The sequence below is a fragment of the Arvicola amphibius genome, chromosome 2 (genome assembly GCF_903992535.2).
Source record: "Arvicola amphibius chromosome 2, mArvAmp1.2, whole genome shotgun sequence".
Taxonomy (NCBI): domain Eukaryota; kingdom Metazoa; phylum Chordata; class Mammalia; order Rodentia; family Cricetidae; genus Arvicola; species Arvicola amphibius.
The window spans coordinates 24,467,372-24,494,742 of record NC_052048.2 but is presented as its reverse complement, the minus strand read 5'-3'; the positions used below and the strand labels follow the sequence as shown (position 1 = coordinate 24,494,742).

Here is a 27,371-nt window from a genome sequence, read left to right as displayed (position 1 = left end):
AATGTACAAGACTTGTCTCAACAATAACTACCCCCAAACAAACAAAAAACAAAAGGACTTTGCCCCTACTTTCTGGTCCAATAACTGCTAGTTTAAGCAGTTAAGAGCAATTTGTCTATAGCCAGGCAGGATGACACTTGTCTTTATTCTTAGCATTCTGGAGATGGAGGCAAGTGGATCTCTGTGCGTCTAGGCCAGCCTGCTCAACACAGGAGTTCTAGGACAGCCAGGGCTACATATAGAGATGCTGTCCAAAACAGAAAAGAAGGAAATTCGTTCTAAATCCCCAGCTAGAGAACAGCACAGGCCCAGTCACCTAGACCCACTAGGCCCTTCAAAGACAGCACTTCACACTCGGTGAGGGTTCAACTGCCCACCTTCACCTGCACCCCCACCGCTAGGAAGCAAGCAGCGCTTCTAGGCCGACCTCTTGCATACTTCTCGGGAAACAAAAGGGCCAAAGACCAACAAAGCTAATAGTTTTATGTGTTTTCAATGTGAAAATTCAAGTTCACTACCAACACCTCCCCTTGTGATTCTGAGATGAAAGGAACAGGCTGCACTGCAGGTCCTTGGGCGCAGGGACAGTGGCGGTCAGTCCGCAGCCACTGTTAGGACATGGTGGTGCTCAGTACCTACACTGCGGGTCCCTGGGCGTAGGGACAGTGGCGGTCAGTCCGCAGCTCCACTATTAGGACATGGTGGTGCTCAGTAGGCGCCCATTACTTCTGGGCATGGGCTGAGGTATGGAACAACCTGCCCAGGGTCTGCCTCCCGGCTGCTAGCCAGGAGTCTGCAAACAGTATCTGGTTCCTTTCACTTTCCAGCACTCGGCTTTAGAGGGGTTGGGGATTAGTCTTCTCCCTGTTAACAAACATCAAAGACAGAAGAGGCCCAGTTCCCGGCATTTTTGTACACAGATTTCTCATAGATTTATTTCTGTGTCATGTTATATATAGACCTATTCATATATACCTTTTTTTAATATACAATCTATATTCCCTTCCCCACCAAAATCACAAGAAGAGACATAAATCTTTCCAGGATTTCCATTGGGTTTCCTAAGATGATTAGTTAACAAAGAACCATTTCTTAACATCTCAAAAATAGCTGTTCTCAGGCTCTGGGGTTGCTGAAGCAGTACTCCCAGACCCAAGGAGACAAGGGAGGACAAGAAACAACTGTAGTGTGATGGGTTCTGGGACCAAAGCGTCGGCCACTCCCAGAACTCTAAGGCTGGGATGAAGGTGGAGGACACCCTTCCCCATGGCTTTTCAGATGCAGCCCAATAGGCACAGGGAGGGAGGAGGAACTGCAGATTAGGCATGCAGGGGTAGGCGTGGTAGAGAACACCTGTGGGTGGTGAAGAGACAGCACCCTCCATAGGCCTGCCAACCTGCTCAATGACATGGGAAATGGGCACGAACAGTGCTGAGTGGAGAAGATGAGAGCAAGCGTGGCAGGAAGAGGAAATGGAACACAGAAGTACCAACCAAACATGACCTGTACTGGCCTTCTCCCTATAGAGGATGTGGCTTATGCTTGGGGGTGGAGGAGATGAAAAGTCATGAGCTAGGATTATCAGCTGGCCAGGGGCACAGGAAGGCTCTCTGAGGACTCCTAAGGGGTAGGCAGGTAGGCAGCTGGGACCCCACATTCCCAGGGAAGAAACAAGTCCTTTCAGTTCGACTTGGACCAAATCTTGGCGCTCCCTCGGAGTCTGGCAAGGGGAAGAGAGAGAGAGGGGATGCAAGGGGTCTCCTAATTCCTGGAGGACACCCCCACTCCCAACCCCATGCAAATGACTAAAGCAAGTGGAGCAGCCAGGCTGAGGTCCCCAAGGTAAGAGTGGGGTACCCAGAAACAAGCGGCTCCCCGCACGGGCTCACCCCTTGCCCTTTGAGGCTTTCTTGCTGGGCTGGCGCTGGTTGGTGCCAGGAGCTGGTTCTCTCAGCTCTGTCAGGTGCTGCTCAGGATCCTGAGAAGTGGCCGCAGCTGCTGCTGCTGTTGTAACTTTAATGGTTTTTTTAAGGTTGGCAACCTATCAGGATGAAAGGAATGGGGGATAGCAAAGCAGGTTCCAGAACCTGACAGGTCCTGATTATCCACATCCCAGCCCTGTGCGCGAGCCAGGAGTCCCGCCTGCTCACCTCGCTCTCGATCTGCTGCTTCAGGCCCAGCCGCTGCTCCTTGTGCTGGTTGGCACGGCTGACCTGCTCCTCGATGCCGGACAGCACAGCCTCACAGCCCACGCACCTGTGGGAGCCATGGCAGATGAAAGGTGTCAGCAGAAGAGGGCTGTGATCACAGATTCAATAAACTCAAGAGCAAGCCTCTGAGGGGGACTCGAAACCCTGGCCTAAGCACCTGGGGAGCAGCTCCGACAGATTCTCATTAGCAAAACCGTGGAGTTGGATAAGAAAGGGATAAGGAAGCAGTTGAGTGATACATACAACGTGGGTGGGACGGGGTGATGGAGAAATGGCTCAGCGGTAAAGAACATGTATTGTTCTTCCAGAGAACCTGCGTTGATTCCCAGCACCCACACTGAGTGACTCACAACCACCAATTCCTGGGGATCTGACACCTCTGGCCCTGTGAGCACCTGCGCTCATCTGCACACCCACCCCTCGACCACACACAGCTCAACATGATAAACTAAAATTCAAACAACAACAAAAAGACGAGGGTAGGAACCACACACGAAACAGGAGTGCCAGCCATGGTGGTTGGTGTGCAACGGTGCATGCTTGTAATCTCGACACTGGGAAAAAGAGGCAGAGGATTTTGGGATACACAGTGAGATCATAATACATTTAGACAGGGATACAAAAAAAGAAAAGGAGACAGAGACCCCATAGCCCATGGTGCTATGTGCCATTGTACTAAATTCAGCCTATGACAGCGATAAGCCTCCCATTAAGAAACCTCAAGAGCACCACTCCCATTCCCTTCCTCAATTACTGCCCCAACAATCCTGCCTCTTAGCACCCAGCATCCCTGTCAAGCTTATTCCCTTAGAAGCCTCTGGAGGAAAGTGCTGGTCTCTTTCTCTCCTCTTGGGCTAATCCTCTGCAGCCCAGCCCTGCGCTCTCCTGCTTGTGTAAGGAAGGAGTCGAGGCCTGACAAGTTCTCACCACTCCTGCAGGGTTCGGGCAATGGCACTGAGGTCCTGGCGCTGGATATCCCGCCCAATACTGTAGTCAACCTCTAGCCGCTGATTGCGCTGATCCAGGGAGCCACGAAGGACATCGGCATAGACAGCCTCAATCACAAGGTCTTCCAGTTGGCGCACATTCCGAAGGGCAAGAGCCTCAAGCAACACTGCATATGGGATGCACTGGGGCCAGGGGCAGACGAGGGTTCAAAAGCAGAGAAGGTCTTTCCATAACCCTCTCCTCTTTTCCCCACAAGGCCGAGTCCCACCTGTCTTCATCTCCTATCCCTAAACTACTTCCTAGAAAAAATTAGTTCTAAAGCAAGACGTGGTACCATCCCAAGAACATCAGCAGAAAAGAATAACATTTTTTCTTTCTTTTCTTTTCTGGTATTTTGACACAGGTTCTCATCTACAGCCCAGGCTGGCTTGGAACTCACTATGTAGTCCAGGCTAGACTTGATCTCAAACTAATCCTTCTGACTCACCCTCCTAAATGCTCAGGTGACATGAGACACAACACCAGACTCAAAAAAGACCCTCTTAACGCTGGGCCGTGGTGGCGCACGCCTTTAATCCCAGCACTCGGGAGGCAGAGGCAGGCGGATCTCTGAGTTCGAGTTCAGCCTGGTCTACAAGAGCTAGTTCCAGGACAGGCTCTAGAAACTACAGAGAAACCCTGTCTCGAAGAAGAAGAAAAAAAAAAAAAAAAAAAAAAAAAAAAAAAAAAAAAAAGACCCTCTTAAAACACATGATAGATGCTCTCCTACTAGCCCTCACCTCCTACAGCACAGCAAGAGTATGACATCTTCCCGGTGCCATTTCTTTGGCAGTAGCTAAGGGTATTGTATTACGTCAGCGTGACATCAGAGGATCATAGGAGGGGTCTGGAGTTACTGCGCTTAGCACACAACTTAGTCAAGGCATCCACAACTATGAGCCTGACTCCAGCAAAAATCACCAGGGCTCAATTCTAGTGAGCACGTGGGAGAGAAGACTAGGGACACCTAATGCACCGTGACAAAAGGCTGCGACCACAGGGACACTTCTGAGATACACACGTCAGAAGCCTGGTGCTTGCTTCATGGAAGAAGAACCCCATCTCCAGCTCTGAGCCCTAGAACTCTGTATGGCAATAAACAGGACAGTGTCCTGGCGGCTAGTTTGACACCACAAGAGATGATAACTTAGAACTCAGGTCCACACTGACAGACTATCACCCCTAAGTGACTGCAGTAATGGAGAATTGGTTCTGACCGAGCCAGAGGGAGGTCAATGGCTCTCCCAGGAACAAACAATAGGATGGCAGGCTTCAGGACTGTCACTTACCTTGACTTTGGCAGCCAGAGTGACAACTGAGAGATGTCGAAGCTTATTCTTCTGAGCCTCGGTAAGTGGGGGAAGACTCCTGGCTTCAGCTAGGAAAGGAACAGAAGCCCAAGTTTTCTGACCCATCACGATCTTAGGCTTCCCGGTTCACTCATGGCACCTAAGTAGGGCACCCCAGGAGTTTCTTCCAGGTCTCTCCAGAAACCACCCTTCTCCTGCCCCCACAGCATGACAGCTCCAGCCCCTAGTTACCTAAGTAGTCAGCATAGGTCCCATAGGCAAACACTGTGAGCAGCCGGAAGGTGGAGGCAAAATCGCTCTCTGCCAACTGCAAGAACATAAGGGAAGTGACAGGAAGGACCTATTTTGAACTCAACTTGTTGACCCCGTCCTTCAACAGAACCTATCCTGGTCCACCAAGAGGCTTTCTCTACTTCTCCAAACATACACCTAAGGCTCACTCACTTCTACCTCTAGCCCTTTGACATGCTACACATTGAATTCTTACTCTAAATCAGGGTTGAAAACATTCAGTGTTCAGAGGATCACACGCAGACATTGTAAATTATGCTATTTTGGCCCCCAGAGGCCACAGAATTTGTGGCCTGTTTCAGACCATCCTCAGTGAGGTGGTCTTACATCATCCACTAGTGTTTCATACCTCCCCTCACTCATCCTGGCACGCCATCCCTGCAGGCTCACTGAACAGTACCTTTTAACAAGGCTACAGCCCCAGCACCTGCAGGCCTACAGGATGCAGCAGAACCGTGGCCCTCGAAGTAAACGCTTGCTAAATAACCGACTTACGCATTGTCATCCACTTATCTGATCTCTTTAACTGAATACAAGCTTGAAGGGCAAGCCTGGTAGCTTGCACTTTGCAGAACACTAAACACTGTTAGGTAATTGGGAACTGTTTCCTCAACTAAGTTCACTGTAGATAAAATCAGGAACAAAAGATAGCCAGTTGTCTATGGAACAACAACCAAAAACCATTACATCCTCCGGTTCAACCACAGTCCTTCTAAAACTCAGCTCGGTTTAGCCACACCCTGCTATCAGCCTCTCAGGACACAGGCTGGGGCCACAGCATGGGCAATCTGTTTGCTCGGTCATTTCTGTGAGTGGTTCTCTGCTGAGTTCATAGTGATTTACTCATTATCTACCTTAAATGAATTAGTATATGGGACTCTTGGGGAGGTAACATGATAATATGTTCATTCTTTCTATTTTTAGATTTTAGACTTTCCCACAATTTTACTTCTGTAACTATGAGGAGCACTGCTTCTTAGGCTTTTCTTTTCTCTCTCTCTCTCTTTTTTCTCTCAAGAGACAGGGTTTCTCTGTAGCTTTAGCACCTGTTCTGGAACTCGCTTTGTAGATCAGGGCTGGCCTTGAACTCACAGAGATCCACCTGCCTCTGCCTCCCAAGTGCTGGGATTGAGGCATGCATCACCACCACCTGGCATAGTTTTTCCCTTTTGCAGTTCTGAGACTTCAATCCACAGACAGCCTCATATACTACAGACAAAGGCTCTTTCACTGAGCTACATCCCTACTCCTTTTTGAGGTGGAGTCTAAGTTGCCCAGGCTGGCCTAAACTTTATGATGCCCTTGCCTTAGCAAGTTTCAGAACTCCAAGTTCTGAAAAGGACCCTGAGGTCCCATGCACAGTAAGTAGGCAAGCATTCTATCAACGGAGTTATGTTCCAGCTTCTCGTCACCATTTTTAAGAGAAAACTGAGCCTTTTAATATGGTTTCTCTGATCAAGGTGACATGATTTTTGTTTTGTTTATTAAGACGGGGCTTCTCTGTGAAACAGCCCTGGCCGTCCTAAAATTCACTCTGTAGACCAGGCTGGCCTCGAACTCACCTTCCTCTGACTCCTGAGTGCTGGGATTAAAGGTGTGTACCACCACCACCCTGCTGGCGACATTATTAAAAGGTATCACACTGGTGGAAAAGCGGGAACTTACAAGTAGCATTCTGAATGACCTGCTCTTTCGCCTAAAAATTAAAAATCCAGCTGGGGATTAAAAATCCAGTCAGGTGGTGGTACATGACTTTAATCTCAGCACTTAGGGGGCAGAGGCAGGTGAATCTCTGTTCTAGGCCAGCCTGGTCTACAAAGCAAGTTCCCAAACAGCTAGACTGTTACACAGAGAAACCCTGCCTCGAAAAAACAAAAAACAAAACAAACAACAACAACAAAAGAAATCCTTGCTCGCTTTGGCAGCACACGCACAAAAACGCGAATGATATAGAGAAGATCAGCATGGCCCCTAAGCAAAAATGACACGCAAGTTCGAGAAATGTTCCACGTTTTTAAATAAGAAAAAAATTTTAATTCTGCACAAGGCACAGGCAGGAAGACTGTCACAAGTCCAACGTCAAGCCAGGCGGTGACTGACACTAGTCTAGGGCAGTCAAGCCTTCACAGTGAAACCCTGTCTCAAAAAGTGTGTGTAGAGGGAGGGGCATTACATTTACAGACCCCCCCCCCATCCCTAAAGAGAAGCGCAGACCTTTATTTGATTGATGGTTAATGATCAGTACCCTGTTCACCTGCGTGGTTACTGATTACAAAACAGGCCCACGCTTAGAAGAAACTTCGGGCCCAAGGTTCTCCGTGGACTCCCCGCGCAAACAACCCACCTCTCTAACATTGGGCATATCCAGCAGCTCCCCAAACACGTAGACACCAGGGGCCTCCAGCACCTGATGGATGAGTGTGGCCAGCGCTGCCCCCTTGGCCGACTTGGCCAGGAGCAGAAACTGCTCCTGGTTCTGCCCTGTCACCTTCACCTCCGCACTCATGGCTGCACCGAGGTGCGGGGCTCTGGCTTCAAGTCGTCTGGAGCTGCAAGGAAAGAGGAACGTGAAGCTAAAGGTCCCTGGGCGCTGTCAGGACCTGCATGCACTCCAGAGGCACTAAGCCACAAATGCACTGAGAAATCAAGTCAAGAGGTCTAAAACTCAGCTCTAGTGTTCCTTAAAGTCCGCCACGCCCACCCTGTCCCCCAACCCGGGGCCTAATCCCAAGCCCCACCACGTGCACCCCATTGAGCCCCAAAACAGAAGAGGTGGTGAGGGAAGCGGTGGCACATGGTGTCCACCCCAACGACGACGCACCCTCAGCTCTGAACTCGTGTCCTGCACGTGCCCGCAACCACGTGACCTCACCTCCACGCTCCTCACTCGTGGCTCCACCCTCCCTTAAAGCGGCAGCCCCGGAACGGCGGGTCCGCGCCCAAAGCCGGGTCGTACCCTGGAACAGACTACGGCGGCTACCTGGAAGCCTCGTCTTCCTGCGCACGGGGCGGGGCGGCCGCTCCGTCACCTCCGGCAGCTGCTCCCAGCCTTTCCGGCCGCCTCCCGCAGGGTCGCTCTAGCCGCCCGCGTCTATGGCCAGCTTCTATGGCCGTACTTCCGCTTTCGGGAGGCGGGTTCCCGGCGGCTATGGACTGCTTCCGCTTTCCGACGGCCTGGGACGTGCGCTCTTCCGCTCTGTAGTTAAGATTTATGGGCGCAAGATCGGTGCATGCGGGGTGCTGAGGAAACCCCAGCTCGGGGGAGGTCCTGGGTCGCTGGGCCCCTCGGGTGCTGCAGGAGGGGAGAGGGCGGCACGAAGTCTCTGCGGCGACTTGAGCTTCAGGCAGGCGAGAAGACGAAAAAATAAATAGGGAGAGGGCTGGAGAGATGGCTCAGTGGTTAAGAGCATAGCCTGCTCTTCCAAAGGTCCTGAGTTCAAATCCCAAATTCCCAGCAACCACATGGTGGCTAACAAGCATCTGTAATGAGATCTGGTGCCCTCTTCTGGCTAGCTGTATACATAATAAATAGAGAGATAGAGCTATCTAGAGAGATAGAGATAAACAAATAAATAAAGTATTTAAAAAATAAATAGGGAGAAAGGAGGAAAATGTGACGAAATTAGCGGTAATCATAGTCTGAGTAGTTCAACCACTCGTGTTTTTAAGAAAAAAAAAACTTTTAAAAGGTAAAGGAGCCAGATTGGTGGCACATTCCTTCTCTCCTTGCATTTGTGAGGTAGAGGCAGGGGGATCAGGAGTTCAAAACCAGCCTCAGCTACATAGCAAGTTCCTGGGCTATGTGAGACCCTGTCTCAAAAGGAAACAACAATGTCCCAAATAGTAAAGGGAGTGGGGGTGTATTGGTCAGGTTTTCTTTCGTTAAATTTTCAGAGCTGTACTGCGTGACCAGACTTTTGGTTATGGTTACCACACGTAATCATTGAGTTATATTTTGAGCATTTAAATTTCGAGACACGGTTTCTCTGTAGCTTTGGAGCCTGTTCTGGAACTAGCTCTTGTCGACCAGGCTGGCCTCGAACTCACAGAGATCCCCCTGCCTCTGCCTCCGAGTGCTGGGATTAATGGCATGCGCCACCACTGCCTGGCTTTCAAGTTGTTTTTAAACAGGTGGTTTAAAGCGAATCAAGAACAAATCTCAGATTACTTCTCATTTCTCCTTCCTGTTGCCTTCTGTCCTAATCTTTTTCTCTCCCTTTCCCCAACACTCTCAGATCAATATATAACCCACCCTGGCCTAGAACTCACTCTGTAGCCCAGACTGCCTTTGAACCTAAAATACTGTCTCAGCCTCCCAAATGCTAGATTACAAACATGTAATGCCTCGCATTCTTTAGGGAAGTGCTGGAATCAGATACGCATGCACTTGGATCCTATGTTCCTTTGTCTCACAGGTTACTTAGAAAGCCTTTATCTCTAGACCTCTGACACTCTCTCAAGGTACAAGGTCATTCTATGAACTTTCTATTCTTGTTCTTGCGCCGCGCCCCCCCCCCCCCCCCCCCCGTGATGGGATTACAGATGTGTACCAGTACAGATGGCTTTACCTTCTAGGATTTCTGTAAGGATTTTGCTTATCTGTTTTGAGACATACTCTCACTTTGTAGTAGTTTTGGCTAACCTGAAATTTCCTATGTAGATGCTGGCCTATAACTCAGGAATCCCCCTGCCTTGCCTCCCGAGTGCTGGGATTAAAGGTGTGCACCACCACCCGAGATTAAGAATTTCTTTAAACAGGGTCTCTCACACTGTAGCTCAGGCTGGCCTTGAAATCAAAACAATTTGACGAGGAAAGAATTTATTTGGCTTATGCATCCCAATGAGCAGACACCATGAGGATGCTGCTTACAGACTCGCTTCCAGGGTTCACATTCAACACCTTTCTTATACCCTTCCTGGACTACTTGCCCAGTGGTGGTACAACCCACAGTGGGCTAGGCCCTACCACATAAATCATTAATCAAGAAGGTAATCCCAGGGCTAGAGAGCTGATTCAGAATTTAAAAACATTTGTTCTTAGAGAAGACCTGGGTTTGATTACTAACACCTACAGGCATCAGTAACTATTTTCAGGTAACTGAATGGGCCATGAGGCACCAGACATGCATGTGGTGTACATACATACACTTATGAAAAGCAAACTCAAAGAATGTAGTGTTTGGTTGGTTTTTTGTTTTGTTTTGTTTTGTTTGAGACAGGGTTTTTCTGTATAACAGCCCTTGCTGTCCTGGAACTTGCTCTGCAGACCAGGCTGGCCTCGAACTCACACTGATCTGCCTGCCTCTGTTTTCCCGAGTGCTGGGATTAAAGGGAAGTAAGTAGTTTTTTTGTTTTGTTTTGTTTTGTTTTGTTTTTCAAGGCAGGGTTTCTCTGCATCTTTGGAGCCTGTTCTGGAACTAGCTCTTGTAAACCAGGCTGGCCTCGAACTCACAGAGATCCACCTACCTCTGCCTCCCGAGTGCGGGGATTAAAGGCATGCACCACCACTGCCCGGCAAGTAAGTAGTTTTTTTTTAAAAAAAAAAAAAGAACCCCACAGATTTATCTCCAGATAATATAATGATATAATGGGGTCTTTTTTTTTTTTTTTTTTTTTTTGGGTCTCACTATGTATGTAGCTCTGACTATCCTGGAACTCATTATATAGAGTGGGCTTTTGCCTCTGTAGTGCTGAGATTAAAGTTGTGTTACTACACATGGGTATTACAAAAATTTTAAATTACTATTGTGATAGCTCTACGGACAAGAAACAGATCAACTACAGTGTTTGGGTGAACGATGATGATGATGTGGACCAAGCAGAAACAGCAGAAATGAATAGCCAGACTCTGAATGTAAAGGTAGAGGGAACGTTATTTGCAAGTGGATTAGATGCAAGGTGTAAAAGAAAAAGAGTTTTAAGAATGATATCATGGGGGCTGGAGATAAGGCTCAGTGGCTAAAAGTGCTTGCTGTTCTTGCAGAGTCCTGGTTCTGTTCCCAGCACCAATATGATAGCAGAGCTGTCTAACTCCAGTTCCAGAGGGTTTTGATGCCCCCCTGCTGTAGGACAATGTCTGTAACCTGTCACTTGTATTTTAAATAAATGGTGATTGGCCAGTAGCCAGGCAGGAAGTATAGGCGGGACAACGAGAATTCTGGGAAGAGGGAAGTTTCAGTCTGCAGTTGTCACCCAGACACAGAGCAAATAAGAAGTGATTGCTTCACCGAAAAAGGTACCAAGCCATGTGGCAAACACAGACAAGAATTATGGGTTAATATAAGTTATAAGAGTTAATAAGAAGCCTGAGCTAATAGGCCAATCAGTTTATGATTAATGTAGACCTCTGTGTGTTTCTTTGGGACTTGATGGCTGTGGGAACTGGGCAGGACAGAAACCTCAGTCAACGCTCCCTCCCCTGGCCTCCACAGGCACCACGTGCACATGATGTACATACACACACTATATACACACATGCACATGATATACATACACACATGATGTACATAAACACACATGATGTACATACACACACAGATATACACACATGCACATGATATGCATACACACATGATGTACACACATGCACATGATGTACATACACACATGCAGACAAAATACTAATACATGTGCAATTTTTTTTTCTTCAGGACAAGGTTTCTCTGTGTGGCCTTGGCTGTCCTGGAACTTGTTCTGTAGACCAGGCTGGCCTGGTTCATAAAATTTTTTAAAAGATTTATTATGTATACAGTGTTCTACCTGCACACCAGAAGAGGGCATCAGATCTCATCACAGGTGGTTGTGAGTAAGCATGTTGTTGCTGGAAATTGAACTCAGGTCCTCTGGAAGAGCAGCCACTGCTCTTAACCTCTGAGCCATCTCTCCAGTCCTTATACAATTTTTTTTAATTTGTGTGTGTGTGTGTGTGTGTGTGTGTGTGTGTGTGTGTGTATAACATTCCTGGCTGTCCAGGAACTCATTTGGTAGATCAGGCTGGCTTAAATCTTATAGATCAACTTGCCTCTGCCTCCAAGTTCTGGGATTTAAAGCATTTACTAACACACCAACCTAAAACCTTAAAAAGAAAATCACATTACAGTCAGAATTACACCTATAAATCCAAGAGTTGGAAGATTGAAAAAGGATTACAAGTTTAGGGAAAAAAAATCCAAAATAATAACGTAAGAGTAAATTGTACAAAATTTTTAAATTGTGCCTCATGGGCTGGATAGGTGGCTCAGCCACTAAAGGTCAGGCCGACAACTAAAAAGACAGAGTGCAAATCACTTAAAATTTATAAAAACATTTCCAGAAAGTGTAAAATACTTATTCTATGAGGTCAGAAATAGTTTGATAAGTTCAGACAAGGATCAAATTAGATTAGAAATTATTGTAAGTCAACATCACTTATTAACTGATACCAAAGCTATCAGTAAAATATGAATCCTGAAATGTGAAAAATGGAGGGGTATCAGGACTGTCTGGAAGCCAGACACGATGACTCATGCCTATCACACCAACATTCATCAAGGTAGGATTATTCTGAGTTCATGGCCAGCCTACAGTGTGAGATGATGTCTCAAACTCCTCAAAAAAGGAAGGTACGGTGTGGGATTCCCATCTGTATGCTGTGAATACCATTGGTTAATAAAGAAGCAACTTTGGACCTATTGCAGCACAGAACAAGGTAAGTGGGAATTCCAAGCAGATAGAGGAGGAGAGAGTAGGCAGAGTCAGAGAGAAGCCAGGTAGCCACTTTAGGAGACACTGGATGGAACCTTACCAGTAGGCCACAGCCATGTGGTGATACACAGATTAATAGAAATGTGTTAATTTAAGATATAAGAGCTAGCCAATAAGAAGTGTGAGCTAATAGGCCAAGCAGTGTTGTAATAATATAGTTTCTGTGTGGTTATTCTGGGTCTCAGTGGCCGGGAACAAACAAGCAACCCCTTCTATGCCCACTTACAAAGGTACATGGAAATAGAAGGCCAAGAATATTTTAAGATTACATTTACTTGTGCATGTGTGAGTGCACATGCACCACAATGGATTTGTTTGGGTTAGACAACAGCTTTCAGTAGTTGGTTCTCTCCTTCCACCATGTAGGTCCTGGGGATTAGACTAACTCGTCGGGCTTGGCACCAAGTGCCTTTACCCACTGAGCCATCTCACTTGTTCGCAAGGAGATATTCTGAAAGAGGACCAAGATATAAACATTATCTTTATCAGATACCAAGACATATACTATGACGCCCAAGACCGTAGGTATAGTTCTGTGGTAGACTACATGCTTAACATATGTGAGGCCCTAGTTCAATCTCCAGTACAAAGAGAAAGCATTGCTGGGTGGTGGTGGTACATACTTTCAATCCTAACAGGAGGCTAATGTAGTCTACAGAGCCAATTCCAGGAAAGTCAGGGCTACACAGAGAGACCCTGTCTCGAAAGCAATAACAAAAAAAGAAAGCATACTATTTATATTCATAAAGACAGATGGACAGTGAATCATAGTAGCCCAGATCAGGTCCACAAATATAGATGACTTTGTGACTCTTTGCCCTTTTGTGCAGAAAAGAAATAACATACTTCTCACTGATTCTGAGAACTGGATATATATGAGAAAAGATAAAATTGAATCCTTACCACAAATCTATTCCCAGTCCATTATAGAGTAAATATAAAAGGTTTGAGAATATAATTTAGAAGAATATACCCATGAATTCAAGACAGAGAAGTATTTATTTTTGCTTTTTGAAACAGGTTGTCTCTATCTGTAGTCCTTCCTGGCCTGGAATCCTCTGGCCCTCTGCCTCTGCTTCTGGATTCTAGTCTGGTATTTAATGCAAGTGAGGAGCATTTAATCCTCATTCCCACTATTAGGTGCAAATACTGATACATTTGGCAACATTTTTTCATCAAAAGACAAGCCACCAGATGGGGATATAGGTCAGTTAGTAGAGTGTTTGCCTAATATTTACAAAGCACTGGGATCAATCCCTGGTACCACATAAACTGTTTGGTGGTACAAGCCTGTAATCCCAACACTCAGGAGACTGGGACGGGAGGATCGTCTTGGTTACCTAGTGTTTGAGGCCAGCTGGACTATGTGTGACCCTGTCTAAGGAGGACCATCACTGTGAAGAATCTGGGACTAGGGAGATGGCCCAGCCAGTAGAGTGCTTCCACACACGCATGTATTGACTTTATCAAGTCCCGGTACCCACATGAAACAATGCTGGGCTCAGTAGCATGGATTTGTAACCCTAGTTTTGGAGATGGAGACGGAGATTCCCGGAGTTCCCTGACCAGTTAGGGCTAGCAGAACTGGCAAGCCTTAGCCCAATGAGAGACCCTTCTCAAAACAGGTGGATGGCTCCTGAGGGATGACACCCAAGGTTGTTTCCTGGCAGGCACATACGCATACACAGACGCATGGCTAACAACAAGATGTGATCAGGATGAGGCCCCAGATCCAATCCTCCACCTTCCCTCCCATACAAAGAGAAAGGAAAGATAATGCTTCAGTATGCCTATCCGTATTTAAAGATGTGTCCAGGATGCATAAAGAACCACACAGGAACAAGAGAAACAAAAGTGAAAGCCTTAACAATAAAGTTACAAATGTGAACTAGAGGTTTGAACCAACACTTCACAAAAGAAATCTGCAAGGTCAACAAACAGGAGAAAACTTCTTCAATTTCATTTGCAATGATGGAAATGCAAATTCCAGCCACAATAAGTAGCATTGTCCACACCAGAGCTGCTAAAATTAAATCCTGAAAATACCAAATGTTGATTGGGACACAACAAAGAGACTCATCTACACAGATAATGAGACGACTAGTGGTTAAACGTTTTGTTTTTAAACATAACTGTCCCAGATTGCCCTCAAATTTTGTGGTTTCCTGACTCAGAGCGAGTTCCAGAACAACCAGAGCTATACAGCCAGACCTGTGACAGAAATTCATGATGGCCTGGCGCCAGAGGGTCAGCAAGCAACCGCTAGCCATGAGCCCCCACTGGACCATACCCGGCCTAGCTCCTGTGTTGTCTATCACACAGCCCTAGTCCATTCTTTGTGTTACAGACACCTTTTGTTGCCCTATGTGAATCTTGTCTGAGAGTTTCCCATGGATACAAAGCCTATGCAAAACTTGGTCAGAGGAAACCCAGAAAACCAAGGTACCTCATGAATCAGGTATTTGCACCTGGCATTGTATTTTTGGAAACTTCATTCAGTTTGTTTTAATATGGAAATCCACTAGCTAAAGTGTAAACATTACATTTTATTTTAAAATTGCCATAGGGCTAAGGGAAAGGACTTCAATCCACAGAGCCTGGGGACCCCTGTGGCTGCAAAGGCTAAGTTCATTCTCAAGGTGTCTCTGAGTCTTCATTTCACGGACCTGTGTGAACCCACACACCTGCGCTGTATTACCTGCGACAGAGATCCTATATATATAAAAAGCAAACAAGGAAGTGATTTTTATAAAAAGTCATTATACTGCCCCCTACTGGTGAGGAATGAGACATATAATTGGGCGGGATGCTGTCTTTTGAACTACATTCAAAGCTGTTTTCATATGGAGATCACACAATGTGGGTACTCTAATTCTCCCTCTAAGTCCTCGCTGTATTTTATACTTTGCTATCTTTATAGTTCTGTCTTACATTCAAAATAAGAACGGCCTTACAAGCATTTGATTCAGTGCTGGAAAGACAGCTCAGCAGTTGAGAACACATATTACTCTTGCAGAGGACCAGAGTTTAGTTCCTGGCACCTACATCAGCTGGCTCACAACTGCCGGTTCCAAGGGATCTGATGCCCTCTTTTGACTTCTGCAGGCACCTGCATGCATGTGGGACATATAAACTCAGGCAGATACACACATACACACATAATAATAATAAAAAGTAAACATAAATCTTTAAAAAAGAAGAGATCAACTAAAAAAACACCATTGAATTAAACACCCCTACATGACAGAAGTTGTAGCAAATTAAAACAGTCTTCCTTAATTTGTAGTAAACATTATATTCATTGTTCATTTATATTTTGAGGTAGGAACTAATGTGGTCTTGAACTTTGTTTTAGTTTTTCAAGACAAGGTTTCCATAGGCACTCTGAAATGTATGGGTATACACACATATGAACAAATTGGGGGCTGGAGAGATGGCTCAGAGGTTAAGAGCACTGCCTATTCTTCCAAAGGTCCTGAGTTCAATTCCCGGCAACCACATGGTGGCTCACAACCATCTGTAATAAGGTCTGGTGCCCTCTTCTGGCCTGCAGGCATATATTGTATACAGAATAAATAAGTAAATGTTAAAAAAAAAAAAAAGAGAGGGACACAGACTTTAAAAAATAAACAAATTGTACAAAACAAAGAAGGCCTATATCAATGGAAAGATAACCCAAATCCATAACAGGAATTTCAATATCAAAAAGAAGTGGTTATGAGCATTGGTGGTTCATGCCTTTAATCCCAGCACTTGGAAGGCAGAGGCAGGCAGATCTCTGTGAGCTTGATGCCAACCTGGTCTACAGAACCAGTTCCAGGACAGCTAGGGCTACTCGGAGAAATCCTGTCTCAAAAACAGACAGACAAGCAAGTAGACGTGTGTAGGGACTGGAAACATAGCCCAGTCAGTAGAGTGCTGGTTTAGCAGAGTGCAGCCCCCAGCTTTGAATAGAACCTAGACTCTTATCCAGTGCTAATAATCCCAGCACTCAGGAAGCAGAGCAGAGGATCAGAAGGTCATTCACAGCTACTTAATGAATTCTTGGCCAGCCTTGAATATTTGAGACCCTTTCTCAAATAAGCAATCAGGGACTGGGAGGAACGGCTCAGTGGTAAGTGTTTGCCATGCAAATATGAGGCCCTGAGTTGGGTTCTCCATCACCCAGGGGAAATAGCCTAGCTAGGAGGTACAGGTTTGCAGTCTCATGCTGAGGAGGCAGAGGCACTATCCTTGGTGTTGAGCTATGGCGCCAGAGGGACATTTGCAGTATCCCATAGCAGGTTAGACCCAAGCCACAGCGGGTGACAGAATGCGCCATTCAGAGAGAATGTGAGTGTGAAGTTTATTGAGGTGTTGGGAGGGTAGAGGTGGAGGGAGGGATGGGAGAGACACAGACAGAGAGGGAGAGAGGGAGGGAGGGAGGAGAGAGAAGAGAAGAAAGGGAGCAAGTGTGGAGAGAGAGGGAGAAACTTGCCTCTTCAGAAGAATGGGGGGGGGGGGGGGGGGGGGGGGGGGAGTGGGTGGAGCTTGTCTCTTAAAGGGACCTTTGCACCTGTATACAGATTAGGCCCCTGGGCTGGCCAAAGTACAACCTGCTTACATCCTGCCAGAAGCTAGGGCAGGCCAACATAGTGCCTGAATCCTAACACCTGGGGCTTGCTGGCCAACTAGTCTAGCCCAATCAGTGATTTCCAGATTCAGTGAGAGACCTTGTTTTCAAAAACTAAGATGGCTAGGAATGGTGGTGGCACATACCTTTAATTCCACTACTTGTGGGGGGGGCAGGGGGCCAGCACAGACTGGAGGATCTCTGTGAGTTCAAGGCCAGCCTAGTCTACAAAGCAAGTTCCAAGACAGCCAGAGTTGTTTCACTGAGAAATCCCGTCTCAAAACAAACAAACAAAGTGGGAAGAGAGAACCGGCTCCCTCAAAAAGTAGACCTATGTCTTTCACACATGCACAGTGGCAGGCACACACTTGTGGTCTCTCTCTCTCTCTCTCTCTCTCTCTCTCTCTCTCTCTCTCTCTCTCTCTCTCTCTCTCTCTCTCTCTCTCTCTCTGTCATACACATGCATGAGCAAACACACACACGATGGATGGATGGAATAAATCCTAAAAAAACTCAAGGTCACACTCAACTGCATACCTGTTGAGGCCAGCATGGGATACATGATCATCCTTGAAGAGGCCTAATTTAACATTAGGGCAGCTATGGCAGGCTACAGACTAGCAATACTGGGACTAGGCCTCATCCTTACAATAACCAGGAAAAACCACAGACTGTACCCTGCAGGGGACCAAACAGAATCAACACAAATAAGTACTAGATGCTCCAGAACATTAAGAATAGCCTAGCTGAGCGGTGGTGGTGCACGCTTTTAATCCCAGCATTGAGGAGTCAGAGGCAGGTGGATCTCTGTGAGTTCGAGGCTAGCCTAATCTTCAGAGTCAGTTTTAGGACAAGCTCCAAAGCTATGCAGAAAAACCCTGTCTCAAAAAACCAAATTAAAAACAAAAACAAAAAAAACAAACAAAAAAAACCCAAAAGAACTCCAGCTTCATACAAAAATGAGTGAATTTTGAAAATGTTATATTGAATGAAAATAAACATTCTGGAAGACCACATAAGTTGTCACATATATGGATCTTGCTTGACAATAAGTAAACCCAGGAAGTATGTTTATGCTTATATCCATTTGCAGAAAAACCGTAAGATGAGTCTGGTGACATCGCCTATAATCCTAGTATCTGGGAAGTGATGGGAGGATGATCAGGCGTTCAAGTAGTGAATTAGAGACCGGCCTGGGCTACATAGATCCTATCTCAACAAGAAAACAAGGCTATTCATACCTAACATGTATAATGGTATCTTGTTTACTGAGCTTTCCTCCCTTTTTTGGTGTTTGAGACAGAGTCTCTATGTAGTCCTGGCTGTCCTGGAGCTCTGAGTAGACCAGGCTGGCCTTGAACTCACAGAGATCTGCCTGCCTCTGCCTCCCAAATGTTAGGATTAAAGGCCTGCACCACCAGCCATTGTCCTGACTTTTATACCATATGTAATTTCAAATATATATAATGTCAAGTATCTATAAAAGCATGTTTGGCGCATACTTTTAGTCCTAGCACTTGGAAAGCAGGAGCAGGTAGACCTCTGTGAGTTGGAGACCAGCCTGTTCTACTGGACTCCAGAGGACAGCTGCACTCACTTTTCTTATACGCCCCAACCACACACATATACATATAATCACAAATAAAATAAAATGTAAAAACCTTTAAATACATGGCATAGAAAAATTATACAGAAACAGACACACATATTTCTTAGAGTAGTTAAAATCATAGGGCCAGATGATTGAATGGTAGTTGCCTGGGACAATTAGCACTGGAGAGGGGATTATTGTTTAATGGATATAGGGTTTCAGTTTTACAAAATGAAACCAAGCTGTATACCTATAATGTTAGCACTCAATAAATTGAGTCAGGAGGATTCAAGAGAACAAGACAGCCGAGTGGTGGTAACTCATGCCTTTAATCCCAGCACTGGGGAGGCGGGGACAGGCAGATATCTATGAGTTTGAGGCCAGCATGGTCTACAAATCGAGTTTTAGGACAGCCAGGACCACACAGGGTAACCCTGTCTAAAACAAAACAAAACAAAACAAAGTGTTCAAGGCTGGGGTTGCAGAGTTGGCTCAGCAGTTAAGAGCACTTACTGATTTAGCAGAGGACGCAGGTTTGGTTCCCATAACATAAACAGTGGCTAGCCACCCTTTGTACTCCCATCCCAGGGAATCCGTTAATCTCTTCTGGCTTCTGCAAGGACTAGGCATACATGGGATGATTATACCTACTCTCAGGCAAAACTCATAAAATACAGTAAATACATCATTAAGAAAAGAATTCAAGATCAGTTTGGGCTATTTTTAATTTATATCTATTTCCTCTGTATGAGTGTTGTCTGCATGTATGTCTATGGATCACATGTGTCATTTGTGCCTAGTGTCCATGGAGGCCAGAAGTGGGATCCCCGGGACTGGTATTACAGATGATGGTGAGCTGCCATGTATGCTGGGTATTGAACTTGGGTCCTCTGCAAGAGTAACAAGTAATCCTTTTATTCCCCCCCTTTTTTAAACAGCTTTCCACCTGTTAGTCCAGCTGTGAAGGTCTGTCTCCTCCAGCCTCACTGGGTACCTAAACTCAGGTGCACATATCCAGACAACACATACACATAATTTACTTATATTTATTTATTTTTCAGCAGGTTATCTCTACATAGCCCTGACTGTCCTGGAGCTCATTCTGTAGACCAGGCTGGGCTTAAACTCACAGAGATCCACCTGCCTCTGCTTCCCAAGTGCTGTGATTAAAGTCATGTGCCATCACTACTGACTCCATATAAATAATTTAAAATAATAAAAACAAATCTTTTAAAAAAGTAAAAAACAAGGGTTTTTTTGGTTTTTGTTTTGTTTTGTTTTGTTTTTCGAGACAGGGTTTCCCTGTAGTTTCTAGAGCCTGTCCTGGAACTAGCTCTTGTAGACCAGGCTGGCCTCGAACTCAGAGATCCGCCTGCCTCTGCCTCACACCGCCCGGCCAAGTTTTTAAAAGAGGAAGTGTTTAAAAAGTAGTAAATAGATAGTTGGACAGAAAGACTAGATGAAGCCAAATGACAGATCATTTGGAAAGCTATCAGAAAAAAATTATATTCAGAACCTAGAAACTAAATGACCTCCTGGGGAATGACCCATGGCATAAGTTTGACCAAGACATTTGATGGGACATAAGGAGCCAGCAATGAGATCTAAGGGGTAGAGGTGGGAACAACCAGAAGAGTAGATAGTCAAAAAGATATGGTAAAGAAAGTCTTTCTAGCCGGGCGGTGGTGGTGCACGCCTTTAATCCCAGCAGAGGCAGGCGGATCTCTGAGTTCAAGGCCAGCCTGGTCTACAAGAGTTAGTTCAGGACAGGCTCTAGAAACTACAGGGAAACCCTGTCTCGAAAAACCAAAAAAAAAAAAAAAAAAAAGATTGTCTTTCTAGGGTGCTGGAGAGATGGCTCAGAGGTTAAGAGCATTGACTGCTCTCCCAAAGATCCCAAGTTCAATTCCCAGCAACCACATGGTGGCTCACAACCATATATAATGAGATCTGGTGCCCTTTTCTGCCATGCAGGCATACATGCAGACAGAACACTGTTTACATAATAAATAAATACAATCTTCAAAAGGTTGCCAGTTGCCAAGTAAAATGACCCTACTGACTGACCTCTGATTGGAACATGGAGGTCATAGGCAGTCTTCACAGGAGCGATTTCAGGAGGTGAGATAGGGCAGAAGCCTGCTTGAGAATGGATTCAAAAGATATTGAGAGGGAATCCATACATTAGAATTCTATGAGTATATAAAATGACCAGTGGTTTCTAGAAATACATTTAGTATTTTACAAATATTTACAAACATTTAGTTCAATAGGGCCCATTGGCAAAAGGGTTCTGTCAGAAAGTCTGGTCTACAAAACCTTTGGGAGTAGTGCTTAGGGCTTGTTACCATGGGGAGTGGTGATTGGTCGGGTGGGTAGGATTGGACACGGAGAACTGAAAGGTAAATTGTGCTGTTATCTAGTTTTTAAACTTTGTTTTATGGTGATGTATATTTGGTTCAGAACATATTAAGTAACACGCTGAATAAAATGCTAGAGCGTCAGCAGCGGAGAGCTCTTCCAGGGGACCCAAATTGGATTCTCAGCACTCAATCTTGATGCTCACAATATCTGTAGCTCAGATTTCATCCAAAAGACCGGTGGTTAAAGTAAAAGTGGAGCAGTAAGGGCTGGAGAGATGGCTCAGCAGTTAAGACCACTGTCTGCTCTTCCAGAGGGCCTGGGTCAATTCCCAGAACCCAGACGATAGCTCACAACTGACCTTAACTACAGTTCCAGGGGATTTGATGCCCTCTTCTGGATGATACTGCATAGATGTAGTAAACTTAAATGCAGGTAAAACGTACACATAAAAATAATAATAAATGTATCTTTTTAAAAAGAGCAATTAAGAAGCCGGGAGGCAGAGGCAGGCGGATCTCTGTGAGTTTGAGACCAGCCTGGTCTACAAGAGCTAGTTCCAGGACAGGCTCCAAAGCTACAGAGAAACCCTGTCTCGAAAAAAAAAAAGAGCAATTAAGAATTTAATTAATTAAATTAATTAAAGAATTAAGAATTACTGGGACCTACTCATCAGGTAGAAGCCTGATGACGTTAGCTAGACCTCTGGGATCCGCATAGTTAAAGGAAGACCCCGCTCCCAGGTGTTTATAAACTTCACACATGTTCTGTGACATAAGCACTATCCCAACACACAAATGTATAAAAACTTTAGAGGGCATTTATACATTTGATGTGGGATTCCCCTGTATGCTGTGAATATGTTTTATTACCATTGGTTAATAAAGAAGCCTATGGTAGGGCAGAATCTATCAAAGCAGGAAAACGAGGCAGAGTCAGAGGAGGGAAGAAGGTGGAGTCAGTCAGAGATGCCATGTAGCTGCCCAAGAAGCAAGAGGTAACAAAACCACGAGCCTCGTGGTAAAAAATAAAACAATAGAAATGGGTTGTTTTTAAGATATAAGTGTTAGTTAATAATAAGTGAGCTAGTAGGCCAGAGAGTATGCAATTAATATCAAGCCTCAGATTGTTTAATTCATAAGTGACTGTAGGAACTAGTGAGTGGGATCCGGTGGGTGGACAGAAACCGGTCCAGGGGACCTGGAATACTTGTAGCTACACACATCAGGGCCCATAATATAGCTTGGTAATAGAAAACTTGCTTAGCTTGTGTGAGGTTGCTGTGTTTATCCTTAGAACACAGAAAAGGAGAAAGGGAGAGAGAGAAAAAGAGAGATTTTTATTACTATTTTTGAATCTGTGTTTTGGTTTTGTTTCTTAGATTTATTTTTATATGTGTATGAGTATTTTGCCCAAGTGTTTGTATGTGTATCATGTGTGTGCCTGGTGTCAGAAGAGGTCTGAAGAGGTTGTCAGGTCACCTAGAACTGGGGTTACAGATGATGGTGAGCTTCCATGTGGGTGCTGGGAATCTAACTGAGGTCCTCTGGAATGTTAGCAAGTACTCCTAAGCCATTTTTTCAGGTTCAGAGATATCTTTTTGTGTGTTTGCTCTTTGTGTTTTGAGATGCTCTCACTTTCTAGCTCTGGCGGGCCTGGAATTCACTATGAAGACTAGGCTGACCTTGCACTCACAAAGATCTACCTGTCTCTGCCTCCTGAGTGTGGGGAGTCAAGGATTCACTGAATGAATGTGTCAAAAGAAGAGGCACGGCTCAGAGGGGCTACACTTTCCTGTGGTGTAGACGGATTTTCTTTTGGCCAGTAGCTCACAAAAAGATAACACAGAGACTTATTAATTATAAAAGCTCAGTCTATAGGATTGCCTTGTCCCACCAGCTTTTTCTTTTTCCTTTCTCTCTCTCTCTCTCTCTCTCTCTCTCTCTCTCTCTTTCTTTCTTTTTTTTCCTTTTGTTTCTTCAAGACAGGTTTGTCTGTGAAACAGTCCTGGCTGTCCTGGAACTTGCTTTGTAGACGAGGCTGGCGTCAAACCCACAGAGATTCATCTGTCTCTGTCTCCCAAATGCTGGGATTAAAGGTGTGCGCCAGCACTACCAGGCCCGGCCAGCTCTTATAACTTAAATCAACCTATTTCTATTCATCTATCTGCTGCAGCACGACTCATGACTTTTGCCTCTCCTCCTGCGTGTCTTGCTCTCCTCTTCATCTGGCTGGTGACTCTGCCTTCCTCCTTCCCAGAGCTTTTCCTGCTATATCTCCTCCATGGCTATTGGATATTCAGCTCTTTATTAAACCAATCACAGTGACACATCTTCACACAGGTAAAGGAGCAGTCCACAACATTTTTGCATTTTTGGTCAAATAAAAAAGAAAGGTTTTAACTCTAACACAGTAAAACTATATACAATACGAACAATTATTGGGTAAGAATTACATTTATAGTGCCCAGTACATTTTAATTTGGCAAATTTGGAGAACATGTTTCATTATATATTCATCTTAGTCCAAAGTTTTATATTTAAACCATTTTTGTCATAACTTGTATTATTTACTACCCTAAAGTTTTAGACTTTAAAACATCTTTTTTAGATTAAAAAAAACTTGTTTTTATACTTCTCAGCCTTATAAACTTTATATCTCCTATGTAAGCTTCTTCTTTGAATTTGGTAACAGGCGTAAAAGAAGACTGTTCTTTCGCTCCCCAGCTGCCCAGACCCAGATAATCATACAGAAACTATATTACTGGTAAGGTTCTGGCATCTTTTTTCCTTTGACAGCGACATGGCATCAATCTGACTCTGCCTTCTTTCTCCCTGTATTCGGTTTCATTTTCCCACCTAGCTCTATTCTGTCTTGCCATAGGACAGAGCAGCTTCTTTATTAACCAATGGTAATAAAACACATTCACAGTATACATAGGGGAATCCCACATCAGACAAGGAAAACTGTAAAACTATAGCTATCAAGTCTTCAGTCCCCATCAGAGACCCAGAAGGATAAAATATTACTTAGCAGAAGTGCAGAGAAGGCAACTTCCAAAACTATAGACTTTACAGAGACATCTAACTGCCTGGACAGTCACCCTAAGGTTCTTCTGTACCATTGGGGCATCCATCTTTTCTCTACAGGCCTAAAATAGCTGACAGACTGTTTTGTGAAGCAGGAATTTTAAAGAGCTGTCCTACCTTGTCTTGACAAAGTTCAGAAGATGTGAGCATCATGTTCTCTAGACTGCTTTCTATTGTCTGGGGGTGATGACATCTTTGGGGGGACCCTGAAAAAGTTGGAAAAACTAGCCATAACATTTGCTGTCAAGGCTCTCTGCGATGGGAAAGCACAAGACTTTTCTCTGGTACTGGCTAGAATAGTCTGTGAGGCTGGACCATCCCAGCCAGCAATCTTGAAGCTGTTCTGGATGCAGAACTTCGAGGAAACTGCAATAAAGGCTCTCTGAGAGGCTGGCTCATCTGGGCCACTCGTCTTTATTTGTGTCTTGTCCCCTTCCTCTAGAAACACACAAACTTTCAAAGGTAACATACGTATCTGTATCAACACAAGTATGGACTGTGTGTTGTACACAGCTAGTGAAAGATGATTTTTTTGTTTGTTTTATGCTTGACATCACTTGTCCTGTAGTCTCTTTAGGTTTATTTCTTTATGTCCATTGCCAGGACTTTCAGGGGTCTCCCCAGACCAAATCTGATCTCCATCAACCTTGGATAAATCCACAGCCTTTTGTTTTCAGTGGAACCAAAAGCATAATCTCTTCCTGAATGTAATATTTTGTTTACTTCCATTTTGAAGTTAAGACACTTTAAAAACATTTAGGTCGGCTTAATTTAGCAGTTTCTACACCCCAGTGTCTCTCGGCAGCTATCGTTCACGCATCAACAATCAAAAAATTTAAAGCTAGGGCTGGAGAGATGGCTCAGAGGTTAAGAGCACTGACTGCTCTTCCAGAGGTCCTGAGTTCAATTCCCAGCAACCACATGGTGGCTCACAACCATCTGTACTGAGATCTGGCGCCCTCCTCTGGCATGCGGGCATACATGGAGGCAGAATGTTGTATACATAATAAATAAATCTTTAAAAAAAAAAATTTAAAGCTAACTATGTGCCACATAGGATCCAGACTTTCTGTGTATTTTTCATCTCTACGTGGCTTATCCTTTTTATATTATTTTATTTTCTCTCTAAAAGTTTACTATATTTTTCTGCAGCTGTCTATATACATTCTCTTTTGTTTTCTAAGCTTCTGCAGATGTTTTAAACACACTGCCATCGATTTAGAGGTTTTTTTCTATCTGGATCTGCCTTTACTGAGTATCTGCAGTGTTCTCTGATTTGCAGTGTTCTCTGATTGAGAGATGAATCTTTTTGTTGTTGTTGTTGTTTTTTTTTTGTTTTTTTTTTTTTTTTTTTTTTTTTTTTTTTGAGACAGGGTTTCTCTGTAGCTTTGGAGCCTGTCCTGGAACTAGCTCTTGTAGACCAAGCTGGCCTTGAACTCACAGAGATCCACCTACCTCTGCCTCCCGAGTGCTGGGATTAAAGGTGTGTGCCACCACCGCCCGGCTGAGAGATGAATCTGCTATGTCAGCCACCAATGGGGTTCACCTTAGTGCATGGCTCTGGTGACCAGCTCTAGTCTGCAGGCTGCCTCTGTATGCTGAATCTGCCTATAAGACCTTGGTCACTAAGAAACTGCATTTGACTCCATGTTTTGAACATTTTTAAAAAATTTTCAGACCTTATGTGGATATACATGGCCTGACATTGGGTGCCATGTGTAGTCCAATTTTAATTTGGGCCATTAGTTCACAAAAATGATACAGAGACTTATTATTATGAAAGCTTGGCCTTACCTTAGGCATGTTTCTAACTAGGTTAATTTATAACTTAAATTCCACATATTCATTACCTCAACTCCATTCTACCCATCCTGGTTATTCCAATTCTGCCTTTTTTCTTTCCAGAGTTCTCTCTGTCCAGAAGTCTTGCCTACACGTCCTGCCTAGCTATTGGCCATTTAGCTTTTTATTACACCAATCCTAGTGACACATCTGTGTTGTATACCCATGACATCTACGCACTGTGTGAAGGAATATTCCACAACACTGTGGCCTGAATGTAAATGTTGGCAGTGTGTAGAACCCAGCAACTGCAGCTTCTTCTTCCAGGGTGTTTGCTGTGCCTGCTCACTACAGAGACCTCCTAACTCCTCCCCCTGTGCTGCACAAAACACGTGCACTGAGGTTCAAGGTTGTGGGTAGCTGGTGCCACTTCATTAGAGTGCACACCACCCTCTAGACTCCAGATTTTCTGTTCTTGTGTTTGTGTGTATTCTTTCTTTATTCCCTTGTCACCTCAGTCAGGGTTCCAGGGTCAAAATCCACAGGCCGGGTACCACCCAAGTGCGTGGATTAAAGCTGTGTGCCACCACATCTGGTATTTTATTACTGTGTTGATCTTCTTGTAGACTGAGGATTGAACCAGAGTCATGGATGTGCTAAGGCAAGCTCTGAGTTATACTCTCAGCTCTGGAGAACAAAACAAAACAAGGGTTTATTTGTTTTCATGTGTATGTGTATGACTGTTTGACTTCATGTATGAAGGTTCACAAGGGGCCCTGGTACCTGCAGCGACCAGAAGAGGGGGTCAGATCCCTTGGAACTGAAGTTACAAATGGTTCCGAGCTACTGGGAACCAAACCCAGGTCCTCTGCAAGAGCATCAGGTACTCTTTACCACTGAGCCATCTCTCCAGCTCCTGCAAAAATCTTTTATAGTTCTTTTTTTTAAAAATATTTATTTATTTATTTATTTATTTATTTATTTATTTATTTATTATGTATACAATATTCTGTCTGTGTGTATGCCTGCACGCCAGAAGAGGGCACCAGACCCCATTAGAGATGGCTGTGAGCCACCATGTGGTTGCTGGGAATCGAACTCAGGACCTTTGGAAGAGCAAGCAATGCTCTTAACCTCTGAGCCATCTCTCCAGCTCCTCTTTTATAGTTCTATTTGCTTTTATATACATTAAGAAACTTTGGAAGAACATGTACAGTGAGCCACACTGAGGTCTTGGATGGGGGCTGAAGGACGATAGACGAGATGAGAATGAAAAGCTCTACTCTGTACTTGAATGGACATGTGTTTGTGTTACCAACTCAAAATAGCAAATTACAAGAGGCAAAAATCTTTTTAAGAGCTGGGCAGTGGTGGCACACACCTTTAAATCCAGCC

At 44.8% G+C, this 27,371-nt stretch overlaps 1 protein-coding gene and 1 non-coding gene across 6 annotated transcripts; one reads left to right on the top strand and one right to left on the bottom strand.

The window, feature by feature from the left end:
- Positions 1-907: 907 nt before the first annotated feature.
- Cops7a (COP9 signalosome subunit 7A) lies at positions 908-7,920 on the bottom strand. Of its 5 annotated transcripts, none has more exons than XM_038320082.2 (8): positions 7,779-7,920; positions 7,143-7,347; positions 4,739-4,814; positions 4,487-4,575; positions 3,138-3,340; positions 2,151-2,256; positions 1,890-2,041; positions 908-1,720 (listed from the first exon to the last, which is right to left on the bottom strand). In XM_038320082.2, the coding sequence occupies exons 2-8, from the start codon at positions 7,302-7,304 to the stop codon at positions 1,681-1,683; spliced, it is 828 nt and encodes a 275-aa protein (XP_038176010.1). In that variant the 5' UTR covers positions 7,305-7,347; positions 7,779-7,920; the 3' UTR covers positions 908-1,680. The 5 variants fall into 5 exon arrangements, with proteins under 5 accessions (XP_038176010.1, XP_038176008.1, XP_038176007.1 ...); XM_038320080.2 differs by having other exon boundaries at positions 7,755-7,895; XM_038320079.2 differs by having other exon boundaries at positions 7,671-7,831.
- LOC119808515 lies at positions 6,708-6,814 on the top strand. Its single transcript, XR_005284454.1, has one exon. It is a non-coding gene; the product is annotated as a U6 spliceosomal RNA (small nuclear RNA).
- Positions 7,921-27,371: the final 19,451 nt, after the last annotated feature.